The sequence below is a fragment of the Charadrius vociferus genome, unplaced genomic scaffold, assembly GCF_000708025.1.
Source record: "Charadrius vociferus isolate BGI_N301 unplaced genomic scaffold, ASM70802v2 scaffold529, whole genome shotgun sequence".
Classification (NCBI taxonomy): Eukaryota; Metazoa; Chordata; class Aves; order Charadriiformes; family Charadriidae; genus Charadrius; species Charadrius vociferus.
Window position 1 is genome coordinate 1,733,975 of NW_009650172.1, and position 23,621 is coordinate 1,757,595.

Below are 23,621 nucleotides of genomic sequence, written 5' to 3' on the forward strand. Positions count from 1 at the left end.
CTGTAGTGGGAAATGCCACCTGGATCCCCAGTGACCAGACTGGAATAAGCTTTTATGCATACAATGTATCATCTTGCAGGAACTAACGTTCTTATTCATTATAATAACTCTGTGTACTCTGGCTATGTAAGTAAGTCCCAGCCCCTTGATGACACACATCAGGTGATTTTCTGTGGCAGTACATGCCAAGCCTGAGCCCAGTGTGGTGGCTAAACCTAGCCCTGTGTCATGATGCACAAGGGAGGCATTGCTCTGAAACACAAGCATGCTTTGAAAGTTGGGGCACAGAGGTTTATAAAATTCTCTGTCATGTAATGGATTCACCCTGTCCTCCCTTTACAAAACTCTGTAGGGTCCTGACTTTGCAGTCAGCGGAGCTCAGGAACTCCTCAACTTGGATGCAACTGTGCTACCTTCAGGATCTGTTTGCAGGACTGGGATGCGGGAGAGTTTCCCAGACCTTATATTGTGTTTTGTGGCAAAAACTGAATTAAGTAGATGCAAAGTCACTGCAAAACTCTCTTTTTTATTGCCTTTGCATCAGCTTCTCTGATCCTTCAGGTTTGTCCCAATTCCATTGTGAATGGTTTCCAGCCTGTTTCCTAGGGGTTGCTTAACCCCATGTAGTTCTCTGACTTTTACAATCCACCTGGTATGGGCAGGTGTGAAGTCCGCTGAATTATGACCACAGGGCTTTGCTGGCAGAGGCAAAACATAAGTATCTGAAGTTCAAGCCATAGTAAGAAACTGTTGTAAACTGCAGGACATGGGACATAGCAAGGACCTGCCACAGTCCATCTGTACATGGTCAGGCTCAGTTCAGGCAGATGGGCAAAAATGAAGCTGTCTGATGCATAAGATAAGGCTGCAAACACTGCAGACATTTCACATTCCCTGGGCAGATATCCCCCACCAGCTGCATTTTTGGCAAAGGATTCACATCAGGAACATCCTCAGCTCCCAGCAATGGCTATTTCCCAGGTGATGTAGACGAATTTGTGGCATGCACGTGCCATTTCAGCACCGTGTAGATATTGTCAGATGTAGTATGAGGAGATATGGCAGTAACGTTGAGACTTGTTAAAGACAACCCACTAAAGGGTAGTTTTTTTGACAAAGTCATTCAAGACATTAATCACCACCCCCCACCCAAATCTTCACCTAGCTCAGAAAGCAAAAGTTTGCTTGTCATAATTATTGGCTCCCTGGTTCTTTTGGCCCAGAAATAGCTATTGCTGGTGTCTGATGTTTTTCAGCCCAGCTCAGAGCTGGTTTTGTTCATGTCTACTTGCTTACATTGCCAAGAGAGGCTTGCAAAAGCTACACCTCGAGAAGATCATTGGGGAGAGAAGTGTGACTGGCTTGCCTAAAGCTAGAAGTGGGTAGACCAGGCTTGTGCAGCAAGTTGCCCCATTTCAAACTAAGTGAAATGATGTTTAGGCTGGTGCACAAAAAGCTATTCGGTAGGACTTGGATAAGCTGTGTCTCCCTCCTGTGCAGGTAATATTGAGAGTGTGTCTCATTTTTGTAAAGCAGCTCCTTGCCAGCATAGCTTGCAGGCAATGAGCTGAGATTTCCATCCCTCCTGTCAGCTTGAGGGTAATACAGTCCTTCTCAACCACCTGCTAATTACAGTCTCCTCATTCATTCATTCAACAAGACACATCTGTGAGCTCTTCTTGCTGAAACCAGTCTTTTAGGAGGGTCTCTTCTCTTTTTGTTTCTTAAAGTAACTTTCTTTAACTTCTCTCTCACCTGGATCATGTAGAAAGTCACAGACCAGTGGAGAGCTGAGAACTGCTGACAGATGTCCTGTGGGTGCCAGGGAGACTTGTGTCTTCAGCAGAGTCCCCGAGATTGTGGTCCTCAACCACGAAGATGCTCTGCTGTACAGGAATCTTGCTAGTGGGATGTTTAGGGGCCCAGTGCTTGCAGCGAGGAGAAATCACACTGAGGAAAGCCATCCTGAAGCGCTGGGACAACAGATTGTAAATGATGGGGTTCACAGCAGAGCTCAGATAGAAGAAAACGCCTAGGAGAACAAGGGTGAGAGAAACGAGAGAGAGACCTCATTTGTGTGTGAAACGATCTCAGAAGAGGAAAACGTCTTCATTGTCTATACTGCTCCCCCAAGCCTGGCCGCAATGGTGGAGGCAGCAACAGCGGAGCTCTGCCTGCTGCCTGCCTGGCACAGGCAGAGGGATGTCTCGCCGAGGCTAGCTCGGGCACTGCAGCACACAGGGAAAGGAGAGCGGGAGAGAGTATTAACTGGAGCTCACTGTCTCCAGCTGTTCGGGAACCAGCTCTCTCTTGAGCTGTACTGACCTGCCTCCAGCACTGCCCTCATCCCCGCAGCGGGGTTTGCACAGCTGGTGCCCCCATCAAAGCTGTCAGAGGAAAACTTCCAGCCGAGGGGAGCTGATTTCTTACAGCACACCAGGGCGATTGCACGAGATTGGATCTGTCTGAGCTGCCTAACGGCCGCATTCAGTGTTTTCCCAGGGCGGACTGAAAATAAGATTCCTCTTTGAAAAAGCCTTCATTGTTTCAGTTGGCAGGGCCACAAACATTTGATTATATCACCCAGTTCTAAGCAGGATGTAAGTCTTTTGTCTTGCCATTTGGTAAGGTTTCCCGTTTGCCTGAGACCCTCTGGAGGGTGATGTCTGCGGCTGTGTATTCACTAAAAGCAGCTGAATGACCGCAGCCTTCATTTCTGAACATTTCCAAGAAGGAAAAGTAGCTGGTAATAATGTGTGATAACCTTTTTTTTGTTAATTTTATTTTCATTCTTTGTGAATATTCAGACAACTGTATTGGACAACGGGCCCGAGTTTCAGAAACTTGAATGCAGTTTTTCTTTAAGGCACAGTTCTCATCACTGTCTACCAAACCCCAAGAAGTTTTTGCATGCGTGTTTCATGTCATCCGCAAAATAAATGACTACATATTTCAAGTAAACTACTCACAAATACTTTTTTTGCCAGTGCCCCTGCAAGTGGAAAAAGAAAGCTTTACCTGACACCACATGAATTAAGTTGAATATATTAGCCAGAGGCTCGGTCCATTCTACAACAAAGCTGAAGAAGAGTCGATCTATATGGAAGGGAGCCCAGCAGATAGCAAAAACCATCACGAGGACAACTAACGTGGAGAAAGGGGAGAAGAAAAAAAAGTCAGATATGGAAGGATATGGTTCACTCACCTGCACAGAGTAGAGATATTTCAGAAAGCTGGACAAAAGACTAAATATGCAATTTTTATACATTGTTTCAAAGCTTTCGCCATCCTTTCTGTCTTTCTGCAGTGCTTACTGAAAAACGTTACCAGCTAAAAGAACAAACTTTCCACCGAGTTCTGTGTTTGGTAACTCAATGCACGCACACACAATGACATTCAAACCGCGGCCAACAGCCAGGTAATGCTGTGGCATGTACAGAGCTCGATGGAGAAACTGCCAGTGAGACATCTGGATTCATCTGTGGTACCTGGGACACATTAGCTCCGTTGTGCCTTGGAGTAAATTTCCTCTGCACTTTATTTGTATGTCACGTAGCAGGATAAGGCCATAGGAACCATCCGCTGATGATAAGTCTGTCTGGGTGCATTGTTCAGCATGGAAGAAAAAGACTTTACCTCCACACACAAATTGGCCTGTGGTGGCTCTAGTAAGGACTCTTGCAAACCCATTCCAGACTGTGGTCCCGTGAACATCTGTGGTCACAGTCATGGGGCACAGAAAATGAGGCTGACTTCAAAGTACAGTTTCCTAGTTCAGAAGGTGACTTAAGCTGCCTAAAAGAATAATGTTGTTGCAGGAAATATTGAAGGTGATTTATGTTTCCTGCATAAACACCATCTCAGTAGCAAGGTGATCATTGCCTTAAAGACAGCCTTAATTTAGGAAGTGATGTGAGTGCTTTCAGGGTGGTTGGAGCACAAATTCTCCTGAATGCTGTACAATGTGTGAGTCTGCCTAGGTCCTACTTTTTATTGGGAAGGTCTAAGTGGTTAAGTCAGCAGTAGGTGGCTTGGCAGGACCTTCTTGTTCATGAGCAGAGCTCATGGTGTGATGCAAAACAGAGATACATCCTCCTTTAAAAATGTATAAGACAGACTATTTGCACTCTGAAAAAGAGGGATCCTCCCTAGAGGGCTGCAAGGGACAGGTTTGGAGTGAGGGATATCAGAGAGTTGCCATGCAAGTGTCTGCCACGTGGCTTTGCTCAACCTCCTCTCGTGCCGGGGAGAAAAATTTGCCTTCTGAGTCTTTTGATAGATAGCCATGATATTTCACTCCCATGCCATGTAAGTCCAGATAAAACACCAATAAGTCTTTTTTTTTTTTTTTTTATTTGATCACAGCTACTCATCTCATAACTCTCGTATGCAGTGAATTTTCTTTATAACCTTCAGGACCAGGTCACCCTCTTGTCCACGGTAAATAAAACACAGAAGGCCTCACTACTTACACAGCATCTTGGTGACTGATTTCCTGGATGGTCTCTGGACATTCACAGCCATTTCCTCCACTTCCAAAGATTTGTCTCCTTTCAACTGGCAAAAGGAGGGAAACCGAAGGAGAGCTTAGACAGAAGGTGACATCCCCATCCAACATATCCTGTTTGATATTTTGATAGCTGTAGTTCGAGAAGGGAAAACTTGGGGCAACTCAGGACTCACTGAAAAAAATCTACATTTAAATTTCAGTTCTAGTCTAGGAAAACATTGAAGCTTTAGGTTCCAAACAATCTGCAGATTTTATGCATCTGAGACCGCGTATTTACAGCACATTTGTATTTCTGTTCCCCACTTGTCCTTTCTCAATAAGTCAATATTTGGTTCACAGTTTGTGTTCAATTTCAACAGTATTTTTCTAGGCATTATTTTCTCTTCTAGCAAAACATTGTTTGTTTGTTTATTTTCCTAAAAGGGTTCCCCACAATTAAGCACAAACCAATGATCCAAAAAATACCCAGAGAGGCCTCAGTGAAACACAGCTGTAATCACTGGAAAAATTCCTGTAGAATTCAAGGGAGTTTGTTTCATGCCCTGAGTGTTTGGACTAATTGATATTCAAGCCATCTAATGAATAAAACCCATATATGCTCTCTTGCAGACAGCCGGTGTGCATGATATGCACAGATTCAGCCACATACTGATCAATTACAACAAGGCTTTTTTTTTTTTTCTCCAGTAGTTTTTCCTGGACTTCTAAAAACTGTACGTAAAGAATAATAATCCGATCCTCCCTGAAATTCTTCCCCAATATGCTTATGGCAAGACCACTGGTGCTTTGGTGATGAAAAGACCAGGGCTGGATAATCAGAACAATTGCTTTGATTATACAAGAAATCATCTATGGAGAGTGCATAATTGGACTCAGCTTCCTGAAGAAGGAACTTCTGATTAGCAAACAGATTTGGAGTGATGCTTTTTACAACTGAAATGAGGAACAAAACTTTCAGTTACATGGGAAAGAATATCAGGAATGAGGGAAAAGATAGAAATCAATCTGGATTTGTAAAAATCTTGTGAAAACATGCTAGTTGTGCCCCTTTCTTTTGCTTTTTACGCCGTGACTTTGCTTCCTGTTTTTTGATTAACGATGTTTTTCCGTAAGGATGATTGAATGAGACCTTCTTTCAGTGTTCTATTTATTCATAAAACCCATAAAAGGGAAACACGTGTAAATCGAATTATATTTAATTATAGTGCAATTCAGCCTCCCATGTTTTACATAATTCCCTTTGTAACTTTTAGTCATAGCCATAGTTGCTTAAGGAAGATGTAGCACATCTAGCAATAGATGTCTGCTCAGATTGATTAAAATCCCTAGTTTCCCTTCAGTGGTTTTCAGTCTCAACAATAATCTATTCCAGGCATATTCCAAAGCCGCAGAGAATACAGTGCTCTGGTGCTGTAATAAACTAGAGACGCATGTAGATTTTTCACCTTCCTCCTGTCGTTTTGATGATGCTATAAGGCTCCTCTTTAGCCTCAAGTGATAATAGATGGAAGTGTAACTGGTAAGAATAACTGAGCAGTTGCAATTTAATAAAACAATGAGTTATGATAAAGGGGAAGGAAAAAAAAGAAATGAGTTCATGGCAAAGGTTGTAACTTGAGTTCATGCCAGTGGTTTGACAGAGGGAGAACTCCAGCCAAGGTAGTGGTTACTTTTACATCACTGTGGATGTATGAGGTTATGTAGGGTTGCCTGGAGATGAATGTTACCCGTTCACTGCAAGAGAATTAAAAGCGTCTGGAGCAAGAAGCAGAAAATTGGATTTGCCCCCATATCTTTATTAGCTACAGCATTTCATACTAGAAATCAAAAAGTAGAGTGAAATTAGGGCCTCATCTATCCCCAGGCGAACCCCCTGAGGCCACTCAGCAAAAGCAGGAGAACGGTTTTCTGTAAGCTCCTTGGCCTGTCTGACAGGAGCGGTGGTCAAACTTTCTCTCCAGCTGGAGGAAAAGTTGATATTTAAAAACCACAACTTGTGCTAAATCATGCAATTCTGCCTACTCAAGTGATTTGGCTGAAGCTGTTGCCACCCATCTGCTGAACTGCAGCCTGGGTGTCCGCTTTGCTCACTCCCATCGCAAAAGGAAATTTGTTAGTGGGTGCAAGGTTTGCAGGACAACCTTCACGGAAAGAGGACAGACCCTTCCAGGAGTGCGCTGGGCTCTAGAGACATTAGCCAAAGGCAGTCAGCTATCTACAGATGATGCTGGTTTTAACAACTGGGCATTTAGACAGAACAGATTTTGATGAGAAAATCTGGACCAGCTGTACTTTGGCAAGAATAAGTTGTCCTGATTCAAAGATAGTTGAAGTCAAAATCACCAGTGTGTCCAATGTATTACTGAGGGGAAGAGACACTAAGAGAAGTGTTGGACTTAAAAGAAGAATCATCCTAGGTGAGGTCAATCTCATCCCATCTGATCATCTAAATCCCCTTATAGACATCTGAAGGAGGTGGGACTCTGGTGGGTCTCTGGACTCTCCACTCTCTTCATTCATTGTCAAAAATCCTAGTTGAACAGAATGTGACTTTTAAACAACAAGTGATAGCCACCTGTCCCTGTGTCCTTTTAGTTTGAAGCAAATGGACAAGGAGCCTGCATGGAATCCCGCTGCAATGCAGACTTCTTCCCCAGCAATACTACACATTGTAGTATTTTACCATCAAGCCTTAAAATTATATCCAAGTAGATCATGAGGTAATTGACCATAAGGTAACCAACCTGAAGGCTCTGTTGGCCATGAATTTCCCAGGGAGAAAGACAAATATATTTTTTTCCTTTTTGCAAGGTATAAAATTAAAAATGAATACAGGTACCATCTGACCCGTGTTTGCTACCCTCTCACAGCTGCTTAACATGTCACACTTGCTTCCTTCCGCGTTGCATCCCAAGACTCTCCTGAACACTGACAAAGTTTGAGGGAGAAACTTTGGCAAGGAAATGCCTTTCCACAAAACCTGGACTTGGAAAATCTATGCCTCTGTTTGCTGAATTTGAGCTGGTTTACAGCCTTTGGATCAACTCTGAGCTTTTCCACTACAGTCTATGAGCAATATATGGCACTCAGGAGACTCTGGAGGGTTGCTGGAGCTTCACAGATTTCATCCTCTGTGAGCAGACAAAAAGTGTCTTCTCTTGAAAAATTATATATATACACACCGTTCTTCTATCATTTCTCTTGAAAAAACCAAAACTATCTTGCCTAGTGCAATTTAGAGCGCAATGCAGATATAGCCAGGATGGGTGTTGTTCAAATTTTGGAAGTCTGAGTTGGATATACAGCAAAGCAGATGCATAAGCAGTGAACATTGCAGCCCTTAGGAAAGACAGCTTGAGCGTATCTGTGAATATACAAAGTCCTGGGGATGCAGCCCTCGTCTGGTACCTCACGTCTCTTCTGGGATGGGGATTAGGAATATCTGCTGCCACAAATAGAAGCTATTGCAATCTTCAAGACTTCTTTTTATTAGTTTGGGGATTTCCCTTTCTTTTTTAAATAGCTATATTTTCAGCACTTTTTCCTCCCTCCAGGTCTTATTTTGCAAAATTTTTGGTTAAACTATGTAAAGACCCCACAACAGCCACCTGGCTGTAGGGATAATTTAACCCTTTGGTTGCTTCAAAGATCTACTGTGTGCAATGGATTTCTGGCAGTTAATCCTTGTGGCTTTGCCTGGGTAAGGAAAAATTGCTTCTGTATAGTTTCAGATAACAGTAAGTATCAGCCAGCAAAACAATATGATATATACACCAGCACAGATTTAGTTGAATTCCTTGCACATTATTCAGTAAGTTCATTTATCTCTACTAGCATATTGCATCCCTTTCTTGCTATATGATCAGACACAGCTTTTTAAACTTTAAGTTATAGTCAGTGCAATAAGATATGATTTATATTTTCAAAACATATGTAACATATGAGAAGAACAGTCATCAATTCTCTATGATTAACAGTGCATTTCAGTGTTGTGCTGCATAGCTTTATACTACTGTGATACTGATTGTTTTATCCATGTATTTAAATGATGAATACCTGGTAAAACTAGTCTCGCTTTCTGAAGAGAGAAGGAATATGAACTCTAAGGAAGCCTTAATCGATGGTGAAACTATGCCATAGTTATATAAAGAAATGATTGCTGAATTTGCTAGCTGCAGCAATAAGGTAGCATTTCAGTTTATGACAGCTTTGTGAGTTTTAACAACTGAATATTATCACCATCTCCGAGGAAGGAGAAAAATAATGTAATGCAATGGAAATTCCACAGTCACAAGAAGAGGGAAAACAAATAATACGCAAGATTCAATCACTACCCTGCTCCTTTTTATTCTTTTCACCTTTTCCTTTTGGTCTATTTCCTTCTAGTCCCTGCTGCAAAGGTCCCAACCTCTGAGAGGCTGGAATGAATCTACAGACTTGGATGTTTGAGTAACATTCAAATGTGAGCAGCAGTTATGGTAAGTTCTTAAAAAAAGACGGGGATAAATTATGCCCCAACATAGCTATATTCATTTGAGAACAGGCTTACACCAAAGAAGGAGTTGGATCCATTGTTTTCAGAGGTTTGAAATACTTTTGCTTTTTCGGGGCGGGGGGGCAGGGGGAAACAGATGTGCAAGAAAAAGGTGAAATCACTTGAAAGACACATATAGACACAAACACACAAGAATGAGCTAAGGAAACAATGAGCACAGTTGGAAGAAGACTTACTCTTAGCCCCATCAGATAGTACAGCACACTTATTACCCCCATAGGCAGCACATAGAAGAGAAAGGACGTAATCTGGACAATACAGTTGTAGATCCACATGGGCATGACTACAGTGCAGGTGGCAGAGCCAGGGACCAGGGTGCCATTGGGGAAATACTGCAGCATGATGCCATGGGTGCCTGTGTTGGGGAGGGCGAAGAGAACAGAGAGGACCCAGAGCACCACGATGGTCCTCAGGGCACGCTTGCGAGTGCTCTCCAGCTTGGCACGGAAAGGATGGAGGATGGCAATGTATCTCTCCACGCTGACTGTGGTCACGCTGAGGATGGAGGCAAAACACACCGTCTCAAAGAGTGCCGTCTTGAAATAGCAGCCAACGGGCCCAAACAAGAAGGGGTAGTTGCTCCACATCTCGTAGACTTCCAGTGGCATCCCAAAAAGCAGCACGAGCAGGTCTGAGATGGCGAGGCTGAAGAGATAGTAATTGGTCGGGGTCTTCATGTTCCGGTGCTTGAGGATTACCAGGCAAACTAAGAAGTTACCTATCACGCCAACAATGAAGATCAGGGTGTACACCAAAGCCATGGGCAAGAACAGATGGCTCCGTCTGGGCCCACATAGGAAGGCTAAGTAATCCTCAGTGCTGTTTAAGTACCTCCTGAAACGTTCTTCATGTAGAGCAAAGTGATTAAACCAGGAGATATTGCTGATCCAGGCCATTACTGGATCTTCTGAAATGTTTCACAACCGAGATCCGGTCTTCTTTAAGTTTCTCTGTGCTAGTTTGTTCACTTTTTGCAAAGAGAGGGAGGGGGGGGAGTTGTCTTGCCAGACCTAGATGCACAGAGCCACTGAGAGATGTGAGTGCGTGTGTTTGCCTGGCTTCGGTTAAGGTTTTGCCGTTGTAACAGCTGTTCCCCTGCAAGGAGTCCCTTAGCCAGAAAGCCCCTCCTTTCACACATATTCATTGGCTCCCTAAGTGCATTAGATTATAGAGTAAGAAAAGAGGTTCCGGCTACTTGTATCAGCTCCTGTAGCAGACGCATTTACAAAATCAGAAATGTGGGATTTAGAGAGCTGGGAATCTGAAATATAGCTAGTGAGACTGGCTGCAAAATGTTTGTATTTGTCAGAGGGCGGGAAACCGGACAAAAGAACCCCAAAACTCAGTACAAAAAGCTTTTACAAAATTGTAGTGATGCTGCATCCAGTTATGAACCACAAGCAAAAAAAAAAAAAATCTGGCATGATTTTTTTTTTCAAATCTCAGCTGATTTTTATTTTCTGTTGTCTACGGCAGCAAGTACTTGGAAACAGAGTTTGATCGGCAGAAAGCCAACCTGGTTTTGTAGTCATTCATGTGAAATTAGGCTACTATAATGTTTCAGCCTTTTTTAAACTCTGGGTTTTTTTTTCTCCTGAAATCCAACATAGGATTTTAATTGTTATACTTATTGATATCAAAATATTTTCCCACTTTCCTGGTATGCTGGAATGTGATCCCATATTCTTAGATAGCCTTTTTTTGGAAACCTTTCTGAGGACTATGTTATTCCAAAGACATATTTATTGCCCCCGAGACTAAATTTGCATGATTTTTTTATTAACTCTTATTTCTTCCTGAATGGCAAACATCCTGCAAACACACTTTCTGACCCAAAAAAGTGTATCCTGCAAGAATGATGGCTGTGTCAAAATAGATCATTTAGCTCCTTATGAATGCTTGATTCCTTACTGAATTTCTCTAAAACAAAAAAGCTTCAAAGTGCATGGAAGTCGTCTTCTCAGATTCAGAAAAAAAGTTTAGCTGTTTGTAAGCAAAGACGTGGAAAAGCTGAGGGCTGGTTTAGGGAATGTTGTCAGACTGTGCAATTTGTCTGTCCCGTACCTCTCACCAGCTCTCACTTTTGAGTACCTGCCCAGTCCCTCCCTTGAAGCCGTGTAAACATTTTACACCCCCAACATCTTCTGGCGAGGAGCTCCTTGGGTCTGCTATCTATTTGTGAAGAACCATCTTCTTTTCTCTGTTTGACCCTTTAGTTGAGTATTCCTGGCTACTAACCTAAGACTACACATTTTTAACCACCCAGAAGCCAAAGAACAGCCTTTTTGGCTAGTGCCTCCTCCAAAATCCTGACAAAAGCAAGTTTTCCAAGGAAGATGCAAACTGCTCCACTGTAAACAGCTACACAGTGAACTGATTCCCCACAAACCCTGTTTTCTGACTCTTAAGAATTGAGGCTGTCTTAGATCCTGTCATCTTTACTCCTTTCCTCTTTAACTTCTGGTTTAGTAGCGTACAAGAAAAAATGCTGTAATAAGCACAGACTGCCTCTAAAAACAGCAGCAAGAGGCAAAGAGCTGAGGTTTGGTCCCATGGAGGCATATTCAATGTGTGGAGGCTGAGGACTACTGTGCATTCATTTGAAATATTAGAGGCATGGGAGGTACTACAACAACTATACTAAAAGACAGAAGCGTGTCTCTTATGATGACTTTCGGATGTGCTGAAATTATCTTGCACATGAACTCTCTCCATCGAAAAGACCCTAATCATTTATTTTAGCATTGCACAGAGGTGTCTCGTTCAGCAGATTGAAAGGTTTTATTGGATTGGTGAGCAACAAGAGTGCTCTTTTGACCTATTTCTCCCCTCATTAAGGATTCATCTTAAAGAGACTCCTTGCATTTTAACAACGTTGAAAGAATGTGAATTTGATTTTGAACTGCTGTTGACGTAAGGGATAGGAACAGAATCATTCATAAGGTGCCTGGTCAAGATGAGGATTGACTGTTTCAGAGCACACAAGGAGATAAGTATTTAAGAATTTGTGCAGGACTAAACACTTTCTGTACCTCTGCTTAACTTTCAGGGTTTTTTTCCCTTAATCTCTCAACAATATTTCATTTCTTTCCATTTCTTTGTCCTTCCCCAATAAGTTGCACCTCTCTCTATACTGCACCATAACTGAGGTGGGTAAACACTTCTAAAGTAGCTACCAAATCGGTCTTCATTTTTCTTCTTACACATAAACCTCTGTAAAGAAACTGAAAAGGAAACTTGAGGTCTGTTCAGCTTGAACTCAATCTTAAAGGAAACCAAAATGAATAGAGTTATTTACTAAAAAAACCCAACAGGGCAGCCATACCCATCACAACCTCTGTGAGAAGAAAGGAATGGGCTGTAGAAACACATCAGGTCCCTTGAAAGTGTGGATGTGCGAGGACCACCTTTGTATACTTCCACTTGTTCTCCCTCTTCCATCCTTTCTGATTCTGCTGGGCTTGGGTGCTGGCAAGCTGTAAGAATAGAAGCGCAGAAGAAAATCAGGTCTATTTGTCTAGCAAGTCACCCCTGGAACCATGTCACTATGACCACGATTAAGTGGCAGATGGAGAGGACAAGGAGAGTGGAAAATATATTTCAGCTCATTTGTTGAAGCTTTATTCACTGTTCTTTATCATATCTGTCTCAATAAGGATAGGAGAGTGTATCTAACCAAAGACAAGCTCTGGCTCTGTATGACTGGAAATATTTTATTTTTACAACTGAGACAGAAAATAAAAACAGATTTTCCTTTAGAAAGTAATATTAAAGCATTTGGTATTTTTCATTATAAAGCATACTTCATTGGTGCTTGCTGTAATACACTCCAAGGAAGACAGTGTGCTGCATGCTGGCCTTAGAATAGTGCAGTTTTGTGTAATAGTAATGTAATTAATGTAAGATAATATTTATATTAATGTAATGTACACTGTGTAATGCGTATTAATGTTGTGTAACATCTGGCAACTTTAACCCAGACAAGGTTTTTTGGCACAGTAAATGTCACTACTAGCCAGAGTGGCATTATTTCCTCAGGCAGTGACCATGCCTTCATGGTGGTGGTATCTTTTGTACCACATTTACATTGTGGAATCTTTCCCTTAGCCGGTGTAACGTGCTACAGCACATTCCTGTGTTCCACTGAGAGCAGCAAAGTGAACATTTAACAAGAGATAAATTCAAATGCCTTCATGTTTCCCAAAGCACTTGTAAGGGCAACAATTAGCAACCATATATTAGGTCAGTAAGTGGTGACTAATTTTATATTTTAGGGCAAATTGGACACATTCATCAAAAGAGACAGAGTGGTGGAGGTAATCCAGAGTATAACAAATGGATAAATCCTCCACTGGTCATGCTTACAGAGGGATGTGCTTTCGAGAACCGTGGGTCATTATGATAGTCTGCTCTGAATACTCGCTCATCTCAGAATGTAGAATTTTATTCCAGCAAAACAAGCTTTTTTGATACTTATATCTATGTGTTGAGACAAGGAGGTTTCTCATCCATCCTCACATTCTCTGGCTGCAGAACAGGAAGTAATATAGCTGTGCTAATGCCATGGTGTGCCACGCTAATTAATTCTGTTGATTAGCTGAGAAACAATACTGCCCTGACATGTCCATTTGGAATCCAGAACTTGAGCTGGCATCTCTGAGCAACCCTGCACGGGATATTGCTCAGGGTTTGCAAGAAAGTGCTGTAAAGTTTACTGTACACTCAAATTTAAAAAGTCATCCTACTTCATTGGAAGGGCTGGAAGTGGTATTGGGTTTGCCATAATTCTTGGCAAGCAGGTGCATGAATTTTTATCTTCAGCAGTTACAACCTGGTCTTTCATTCCTGATTTCTAAATTCCATTTGCAGCCATCAGATTCTGTTGTTCCAGCGGTTTCATCCTTTCTCCAACTTGTAGATACGGAAGGTAGGTGCAAAATGCTTTACAAATTCTGTGTGAGGGGGCGACTATCCAGCCTGTCTGAGCTTGCTTTCCTTTCTCTTTTCACAGAGCCTTTCTGAGCTGCTTGTGGAGCCACACTCCTTTCAGAATTGCAGGTTCAAACGTACTGTTTTAATCCTTTGAGAACTTGGCAGTACCAAGTTTCTCTGTCCTATAGGGATGCAAAGAAGAGGATGCAAAAAAGAGGGCACAGAGCTGGTAAGCAGAAATGTTAAGCCATACTACACTGAATGTATTAACATAATTGCTAGAAAAATACAGCTCCATTCTCCTTATAAATTACTGAGCTGTAATTATAGATTATGGATTAAACTTTTTTTTTTTTCTCTTTTGAAAGGCTTGTTTGGTTCACTACAGCAGCTGGAATGTGAGTCCTTGTTTTTCTAAGTATATTCAGTATCATATTCAACATGCCATCAAATGCACAGATACATTTTGTATATTTTCTCTCCCTCCCGGGTGGAGGAGTGAGCTGGACTATAATAATAGCTGGATCTGCAGTAGCCTTTCCATGCCTTATTGTAAGTCATTTTGCAATTATCTAGGCTCTTCGCAGACAGCTTTTCCATGGCTGTGCATGATATCCGAAGTCCCCAGGATATCAATCAGCACACGTAAGAAGTGGATTTCATGGCTACGGTACAAAATACCAAGGAGGCCACCTCTCTGCCTGGAGCAGCTGCCAATCTACACAGACAGCGCAGACACAGGCTGCTTCAAGAGTGGAACCCATTTTGCCTAACTTTAGCAATTAAAACCAGCAAGTGAGTCCACGTGGATTTTTCAGGCTCCTACTTTGGTCAATAACGGAAGGATGAACCTCCAGAAAGGGATATGTCCTAAACCATAGCACAAGGTAAGAGATCTGAAATAGAGGAGCTTATTTTTTTCCTGTGGTCTGCAGAGGGAAAGCGGGTGATAAGGTTTAACAGCAAGCTTGTTAAACAGCTGAGATGAATTTAGACCCCAATTTTGTGCAGTCTTATCTACCTTCCCATCAGGACCGGTCTTTAGAGGGAGCCATGTCCAGGCGTCCCCTTTGAGAAGCTGTTGGGACAGCTGAAACAGGGCTGGAGAGCCAGGCAGCAGGGGAAGAGTGAGGACAGCCCAGTGCTAAAAATCGCTCGCTACTCCGCTCTTATCTAGCAGGGTGGATGTACCTACCGACATGGCTTTCAGCGATGGATTGCTTTGTTTGTGTTGATTCTGGAAATTAGTGGGAATGACGTCCCTCCTTTTTAGTCAGAGTTTAGTGTGTTGTTTGTGTGTGTGTTTGCTCCTGCTTTGAAGAGGCAGTGGGTGGCAGGCAGGGATGTGGTACAGGCTTGACATGAAGGGGAGCAGCAAAAAGAGCTGACAAAGAACTCTGATGCAGAAAATCTTGTCATACTGAATGTGTCCATCGCGACAAAGTGACTCAGATTTACATGGGGGAAGATGAAAGGATTGTCATGGCAGAAAATATATTGAAGTGACAAGCACGGTACAGAATGAGTCAGATTGTCTGAGTCTGGAGGGATCTGGTACTACAGGACTCTGAAGGAGTCAGCTATTCAGCGTCTCTCTATGGTTCTCTGCATCTTATTACAGTATTGATACTCCACTGCAGTTTCTTCCTTTCCTTGTGGTGTATATGTTTCTCAGGAGAGCTCGACTCACTTGATGGTCTGACCCAAAAGAGACTTCACTACTTTCCATGACATGACTCATCAGTATTATTTTTCAACTTGCATCCACTTGGCTTCTGTCCCACACTTTGGGATCAGGGCAAGGATTTTTCTCCACAGGAAAAAACCCCATCCATACAATAGAGTGTGTATAGTGCCTGGATATGTATTAGACGTATTCATTGGTGAGACAGAAGGAATCACAGTGACAAGTCTTAACATATTCAGAGAAAGGCAGTGATGCATTGTATTATTGGAGGTGGTAGGAAGTTAGCGATTTGTTATAGGAGAACTGAATACGTCAGTGAAAATGATAACTGGGACACATGGAATTTATATAGCAAATATCATACATAAAGCTGACAGTAAGAGAAATGTTAAGAGAATCCCTTTCCTGAACATTTATTTCTTTAAGTGTTGGTGTGGAGGCAATCTTGCTGTGAGAACAATAAAGTTTATTTGAAAAGTTTTGCTTCTATTGGAAAACTATATACACTCTCTGTTTCCCCCAGAAATGCTGTGGTATGTTGGTTTATAGTCTACGGGACAGTTTGTTCAGAGTGACATATGCCCTTTAAGAAGCTGGAAATCAGACATTTTTTCCTTTTCTTCTAATTTCAGAAAAGGCTTTTTCCTTTTCTTCTAATTTCAGAAAAGGCTTGCTTAAATTATCTATGCAGGTTTAAATTTTCTTGGCTCCAGTAAAAGCATTATTCTACTGCTCATCAGGATGACTGTTTGGCAAAAGCATTTGTCAAGGGTTTCCATTCCCTCCTGCCTCAGCTGCTGTTCAGATTGCTTTGTAAGTTGGATTACAGTGATCACCTGTCTTTGTGTCACATTGAGAATCAATAGTATTTGACTTGGAATTAATGAAACCGTCTTTATGAAGAAGGATGTGCATAATTTGGAACATTAATATGCTGGCAGATGATGTTCTCTTCCTGCTCTTTTGCCCATTAGACTATCCCCAGGAGTCATCTCGGTTTAGTTAAATGCAGCGAGGGATGGCACTGATCTTTTGGATGTCTCCTGCTACAAGGTTAGCAAGAGAAAGAAAACTCTAGACAAAACAGTGATGAAAAAGATACATGCCAGAGGGATAATTTACCATAGTTTTCAAATAACCTAATAGGCCTTAGACATGCAAAGCAAATTGGATCAACTAATTAAGAAGCTTGTTTCAAATTCTGGTGGATACCTCAAAAACATCTCTGTGCTTTGCAGCCCACTCAGTAGTGAGATGATCCCAGGCACAACTGCAAAATAAGGTAAAATAACCCATCCATGTCCTCTAGAGTGGAGGAGCAGAACAAGGAAGAGTCCCCACGCAATGAGAACAGCTCTCCTACGCAGAATGGGACGGGGTGGGATTGGGCGGTGGCCTGAGCACCCCTGTGACCTGGTAATTCTGCATTCAGTGGCTTTACTAGCTCAGTTCTTCTCCAACAGGATTTAGATGGGTCCTCCCAGTTTGGGAGCCTTATTCCACTCAGTGAAACTGAGGATGAGCATGAGGCTCAGGAGCTTCCCACACAGACCCCTGCCAACAGACAGGGGGATGAAGGCTGTGCCCTCTTCAGTTCAGATACGCAAAAATGCTGTTTGGACATTTCCTTATACTACTGGCACTGAAGCCACAGCTGCCACAGTGGATCTCTCTTCATCCTTCCCCAATGCCAATCGTACAGTGGCTGTACAAATTTGGCTTAGTCCACTTCTCTTTACTGGGAGACCAGTTTAGCATCCAGACTGACAGATATTTTGCCCAGCCGAGACACCTTCATTATCTGCTCATTTGCAAACTCTGATCCACAATTAGACCTGAGCCGACCCAGAACTCTATTGATTTGCTCTGATTGTACTGAATGCTAAACATATCTCTTATTGACGAACATCTGAACGTATTCGACAATACCTTTAATAAAACAAATTTCTGCATCAGAGAGAAATGACTCAAATCTGAGTCAAGTTGTTGTTCTCTCAATACAGCAAGCTGTATTTAAATGGGTAGTAATATTAACTGTAAAATTACATCAGAAACAGATTAGGTAAGGAAAACAGAACTAGAAAGCTTGATGTTTTGTTTTTCAATTCTATTTAAAGTTCAATGGCTGAAGATTAATGTTGCTTGAAAGAAGAACAGCTTAATGATGGCTAGCAGGACAGAGGAGGGAAATAAAATGGAGGAGGAGAAGACCTAACAACCTTGAAACAATAACCTGTTAGGAAGAAAAACAAAGAAACACCGGGGATTAAAAGTGAAAAAGAACTTAAGGAACTTTAGACAGAGAAATTAAATTATACCAAATGAATACAACAAATGAAAAATATACATAACGGTAAAGATGGAGATGAGGAAGAAGGAAGACGGAAAGAAAGGAAGCAAAAATTAACCTAGAAAGAAATAGGATCATAGGCTCACAGGCTAACACAGCCTGGAAAGGACCTCCAGAGGTCTTTAGTCCAACCTCCTGCTCAGAGCAGGGTCTGCTGTACAGACAGACCACGGGGTGGACTATGGGGTGACATCCTCCTAGGTTCTGCAGAGGTTGCTATGAGGTCCCCTGAGGCCTTCTCCACCCCAGGTGAAACCAGACCAATTCTCTCAGCATCTCTTCACAGGTCAAGTGCTCTAGTCCCAAACATCTTGGCAACCTCTCCTAAATTTGCTCCAGTTCTCCAGTTTATAAGCGTCATTCCCACATTGGGGGAACCAGAATTGGATGTAGTATTCTAGATACGGGCTAATGAGTGCTGATCTGGGGGGGATAAAGACCTCCCTCAGTGTCCTGGCTATGCTCCTGTTAATACAGCTTGGGACGCTGCTGCTGCCAGGAACACAGCTGACTCACATTCACATTGCTATCTACCAACACCCCTGGGTCCTTTTCAACAGACCTGCTCCCCATCCAGTTTTACTTCAGTATGCACTTGTCTGCTGTTCCAGCATTCCTCTGTGTGGAAGCTGTCACCACTAAAATTTGAGGAATGGCGCTTTAGCATTGCTGTTTCCAAGATAACACTGTGTATAAACCCGATTAGTCCCACATTGTTATTCATTATTCTCTCTTCCGCTGTTTGAAATGATTCAATCATCCCAGAAGAGAAAGGAAACAGTATCCACAGTCCAGATTTATGAGGTGTCTGGGAGCCTAAGTCTCTCTGGTACTCTTGAGACTTCGAATCTTAAAGGCTGTTCAGAGCTTTGGTTCCTAGCCTTATGTTACCACTAACAGAAGAGAAATACTATAACACAAATTTTCCCTGCACCAAGAATGTCCTACTTAAATATCCACCTTGCCATTTCCCTGGACGATGCAATGCATGATGAGTTGGTACAGGATAGTCTGCTCACACTGATAAATGGCCTATAGAAAACATTCAGGACTTTTTCTCAAGGCGTAGAAGAGTTCCAGGGTTATAACGGAAAGTTTCCAGGCTCCTCGCTCCAAGCCTTGTTGATTGCCCTTGCATTGCCACGGTGTTGCTCAGTAAGTCTCCTAAAACTTTGGGGTGTCCCGCAGCTGCCAGACCTTCCAACATCCCTGTAGTGGCCCTTCATTTAATCGGAAGGTGCTACACTTGCTTTCTTTTGGTTGACAATCACCACCTTTTGAAATGCATGGTCTTACACAACACCCATTTGAACTGAAGGCTCAGAGCTGTCATGCAAGTGATTTAATACAAAACAGAAGTGAACGGGAAGACATGCAGGTAGTACTTTGTGCGTCTCATATTTGCTAATAGTTTTATTGCGTCCCTAGAAGAGTGAAGATGATCAGTCAGGCTGACAGCGCTGTATGTGCCCCCAAGCTAATGGAAAACCAGAGAATTTGCTCATATTTGTGAAGGTACAAGGTTTAAATGATACCTAACAGTCAGATAGAAAAGAAGCAGAAGACCCACTCTCTACTGGCTAGCTGGAAAAAGGTTCAAACCAGAACACAGGGCAGTAATCTGCACATCTCCAGTCCCTTTCGAGAAACATTTATTCACAGACCTAAAGGAGACTTCCTATGGTGAGCGAGCAGCTCACACTCTGGCTCTGTGCTAAATAGGTACTTTTCAGATGAAGTGTACAGGCCATGATTTTTGCCTTCAAGATGTGAGAATCAAGGCCTACGCATTTTGCCAGTGATTTTTTTCAAAAGCGTTCTACAATGCAATGTAGATGGTGCTTCGCAGTGTGAAAAAGACTGTTCTCAGTGGCAAAAAAGCTCATCTTCCTGAGCACATCTACCCTTGCATCGCTATAAAATTTCCCATGAGATTTTCAAGTGCTCCATAGATATGAATAGCCCAGTCCTTCAAAGCAAGATTGTCCGTCTCTCCCAGAGAGATACAGAGGAAGTATAAAGTCCTACAAAAATTGTAGCGATTTAAACTTTTTGGCATTTGGCCCTGTACTGTACCAGCAACCCACTGGAGGAAGATCATGAGGGGTTTTTTTCTCTTTCCATAAGAAATATGGTCTTCCCTTCCACCCTTTCGGCATCATTATGTAGATTCTTCTTTGAGAGACATCATGTTTTTCTCTGGCAACAATTGCAATAATGTCAAGAGCCCTGGAGTACTTTAAAGCCCATATGAGCCTGCTGCATGATATTTTGAAAATGTTTAGATTGCTACCCGATTTTGTACGCATTAACTTGAAGGCTTTTTCTTCAGACCTTATACATATTTATACTGAAGTGGGTGATTTTTCTAACTGCTCTTGGTATTTTCAAATCCAGGCCAATGAAGGTGTTCTCTTACTCTCTTGTCACGTTAAAGAGAAGAGTGAAAATAGGAAAATACGTAGTTTCCATGTTGTAGAAAAGAAGCTGATGTATTGTTCTGTTGCAGCTAGACTTCTGAGATCTGAAGTCAACTGTAAGATGAAAAGTGGGCCCAAAAGACCAGGCTTAAAATTAAATATGCTCTTTAATCAAAAAAGCTCATTTGAATAGTGCTATATTTCACTGAAAAGAGGTATTACCTTAAGCATGTTAAAGTACATGCACCGCGTCATTCAAATAGAAAGTGCCTAAATTTGAAGCACAAAAAGCCAAATATCACAGAGGCATATGAAAGCACCTCCTGAAGAGCAGAATGAAAAAAATCCCACACCCAAATCCAAAGAACTGAACAGCTGAGTGAGCTTTTGAAACCACGTTATTTTCTGACAGTACATACATTAGTTCCGGTGAATAGCTGTTTACCCGGTTAGCTGGGCAAAAAAAATTGTTTCTACTTTTCCACTTTAATTTCAAAGATCTGCTGCTGAGTTCAGAAGTGCTTTAGTCTGTGCTGGAACACTCCAGATAAAGAAAGCAACAAAGCCACCTCAAGCAGCTCAGACAAATGAACCTGCACTATCACAAAAGAGCAGTAAAGACTCATTTCCCTTTCCCCTCTTGATGGAGAGGGGTCCCCAGAACATGGGGAATACGCTGAGGCCCATCAGAGCTGTTCACATTTGTAGCTTCAGCAGAACCAGAATGAGAGTCCACTGAGCACTGCTCCTTTTTGGTGGATAACATCAACTTCAGTGAATACAGGTCCGAATTGGTGGTGAACATGTTGCCATGCATTGCTGCATCTCTGTGCGAATCCTGAGCAGAATGAGATCAAACATTGCTAATATTCCATCCTTTTTCAATGTGATGAAGACAACTGCTTCTACCTGCTTTGCATTCCTCTGCTGTTCTCTTACCAAACCTTCCCAGCAGCATGGAAACTCTGCTCCTGATCCTCTCCTTGGGCAATTCACGTTGAACTACTTGGTCCTGCCCCTTGTGACTCCATCTTAAGCTCACAAACGGATGTATAGAAGTTAAAATAATGAAATTCTTGGTAGGAATCAACTCTAGTTATAAGCTTGTGGTTAAAACAGCTTTCTTTTGGGAAATAATGTTTTGATGAAAACCAGGGGGTTTTGTTCCTCATGAGATGCTACTGATTTTGCTGAAATTACTCCCCTCCAGAAAACTTCTGAAAGCAAAATTTTATCTGCTTTGGAAATGTCAAAACAAAGGTTTTAATATCAAAATATTGTTATGTCTTTTCATTTATATTAGTTTAAATATTTCTATATTATTTTGACAATATTATATATTGTCATAAATATTACTTCACAGAATTCACAGAATTGTTAGGGTTGGAAGGGTCCTCTGGAGATCATCTAGTCCAACCCTCCTGCCAGAGCAGGGTCACCTACAGCACGTTACACAGGACAGCGTCCAGGCGGGTTTTGAATGTCTCCAGAGTGGGAGACTCCACCACCTCTCTGGGCAGCCTGTTCCAGTGCTCCACTACCCTCAAAGTAAAGAAGTTCCTTCTCATGTTAAGATGGAACTTCCTATGTTCAAGTTTATGCCCATTACCCCTCGTCCTATCACTGGGCGCCACTGAAAAAAGACTGCTCCCATCCCCCTGGCATCCTCCCATTAAGTATTTGTATGTATTAATAAGATCCCCCCTCAATCTTCTTTTCTCTAGACTAATGACAATCAAATCCCTTAGCCTTTATATTACTTGACAGGCTTTGTTAAGAACATGTCAAATTACAGTGTGAAATACAGCCAGACATAACACGACATTTATATGTTTTCTAACCTTTTAAAATAAGTTTTAAGTACAGTTACTACCGAGTAGAGATTGAACTGGAAAAGTAACACTAAGTCCTTTAGAGTGTTTCTCATTTAATCAAGAAGACAAGAGCAGCACTGAAAGTATTACCCAGGGAACAGCTGTTTTCAATAACACAGTGTTAATTTGGAATAATTCTTTTAATATATAAAAAAATATATTATTTTATAAAACTATTGGAATTTTAGATGTTTCTCACCCAGCAAAAGGTTTTAGGATTCTTCCTAGTTCAGAAAGCAAACAAGTCTTCCAGCATTAGTGTTTCCAATGAACCCCAAATTCTGACAAACTCTAATAACCATCAATTTCCTTTTCCTCGGATCGGTTATGTCTGTATCTGCCATCTGAAAATTTCCACAGTCACCTTCGCAAATAGGAACCGGAGACTTTAGGTAGGCAAGATCACATTTACATACAGAGCAGACAAGCTTTTAAGGCGCGCATCATCAGACACTTCATTTTCATGCAAAACAGACAAGCTGTGAGGCAAGGCCTCAATTATGCACAGAAGAGAGGGCAGGAAAGGCAGGGCTCGATTCAGAGATAACCTGCTAAACTGTTAACGAGGTAAATTAAGGACGTTCTGGACTTCTGTATATGTGCACTTATATGTGTGTATATTGTCTCTCTATAAAGGGTAGCTATGAAACTAGATATATGGAGAGATGGAGAGTTTTTCCTTTCATGTGGTTTATCCTAGTTCTTTCACGTGGTTTATCCTCGTTCTAAACACAAAATAAGACTTGAAATAAATGAAGAAAATAAATATATAGATAACTTGACCTACTGCAAGTAATATTAGACTAAAATTAGAAAGACAAAAATATAACTCATGCTTCTGACACTTGTTTTTAAAGCTTTTGTGTTACTCTAAAAAGTTCAAAGTATTGGTGGTGTTTGAAAGCAAATCAATGCCTCTTATTTACTGCCTGCATTTCCGTTACCTTTTTAAGTGTGTGAGAAGACATGTGAAGTTTTCTGGGGCTTTCTCTGCCCAGCTTTTGTTGAATACAACTAATCAATTCTAAGGGTTTTGGGAATAGCATTTTAAGCACAGTTTTTGCAGAGTTCACGATATCTACTGCTTAAGACTGCAATCTTAAACCTATTCAGTTCAGGGGAAAAAAAGCAATACTCCTTTTCGCTGCGTGAAGGCATGTAAATACAAACACTTCCCTCTTAATGGAATTTTCCAGCTCAGTGGGATCCTGGCTGAAGATTTTTTTAATAATTTTGCAGTTTTGTGTAGGTAATAACTGGGGACAATATATCACAGTATCCCAAAGCAGTGAG

The 23,621-nt window shown here is 41.8% G+C and overlaps 1 protein-coding gene across 1 annotated transcript; it reads right to left on the reverse strand.

The window, feature by feature from the left end:
• Window positions 1-1,620: 1,620 nt before the first annotated feature.
• Window positions 1,621-10,150, reverse strand: NMUR2 (neuromedin U receptor 2). Its single transcript, XM_009892607.1, has 4 exons — window positions 9,242-10,150; window positions 4,473-4,557; window positions 3,019-3,144; window positions 1,621-2,032 (listed from the first exon to the last, which is right to left on the reverse strand). Exons 1-4 carry the CDS (start codon window positions 9,959-9,961, stop codon window positions 1,773-1,775), a joined length of 1,191 nt encoding a protein of 396 aa, XP_009890909.1. The 5' UTR covers window positions 9,962-10,150; the 3' UTR covers window positions 1,621-1,772.
• Window positions 10,151-23,621: the final 13,471 nt, after the last annotated feature.

Coding starts and splice junctions, on each gene's coding strand:
- NMUR2 (XM_009892607.1), bottom strand. CDS start 9,961: ATGGCCTGGATCAGCAATATCTCCTGGTTTAATCACTTTGCTCTACAT. Junction 4,558..9,241: donor ACTATCTGATGGGGCTAAGA/GTAAGTCTTCTT, acceptor TCCTTTTGCCAG/TTGAAAGGAGACAAATCTTT. Junction 3,145..4,472: donor ATCAGTCACCAAGATGCTGT/GTAAGTAGTGAG, acceptor TCTCCACGTTAG/TTGTCCTCGTGATGGTTTTT.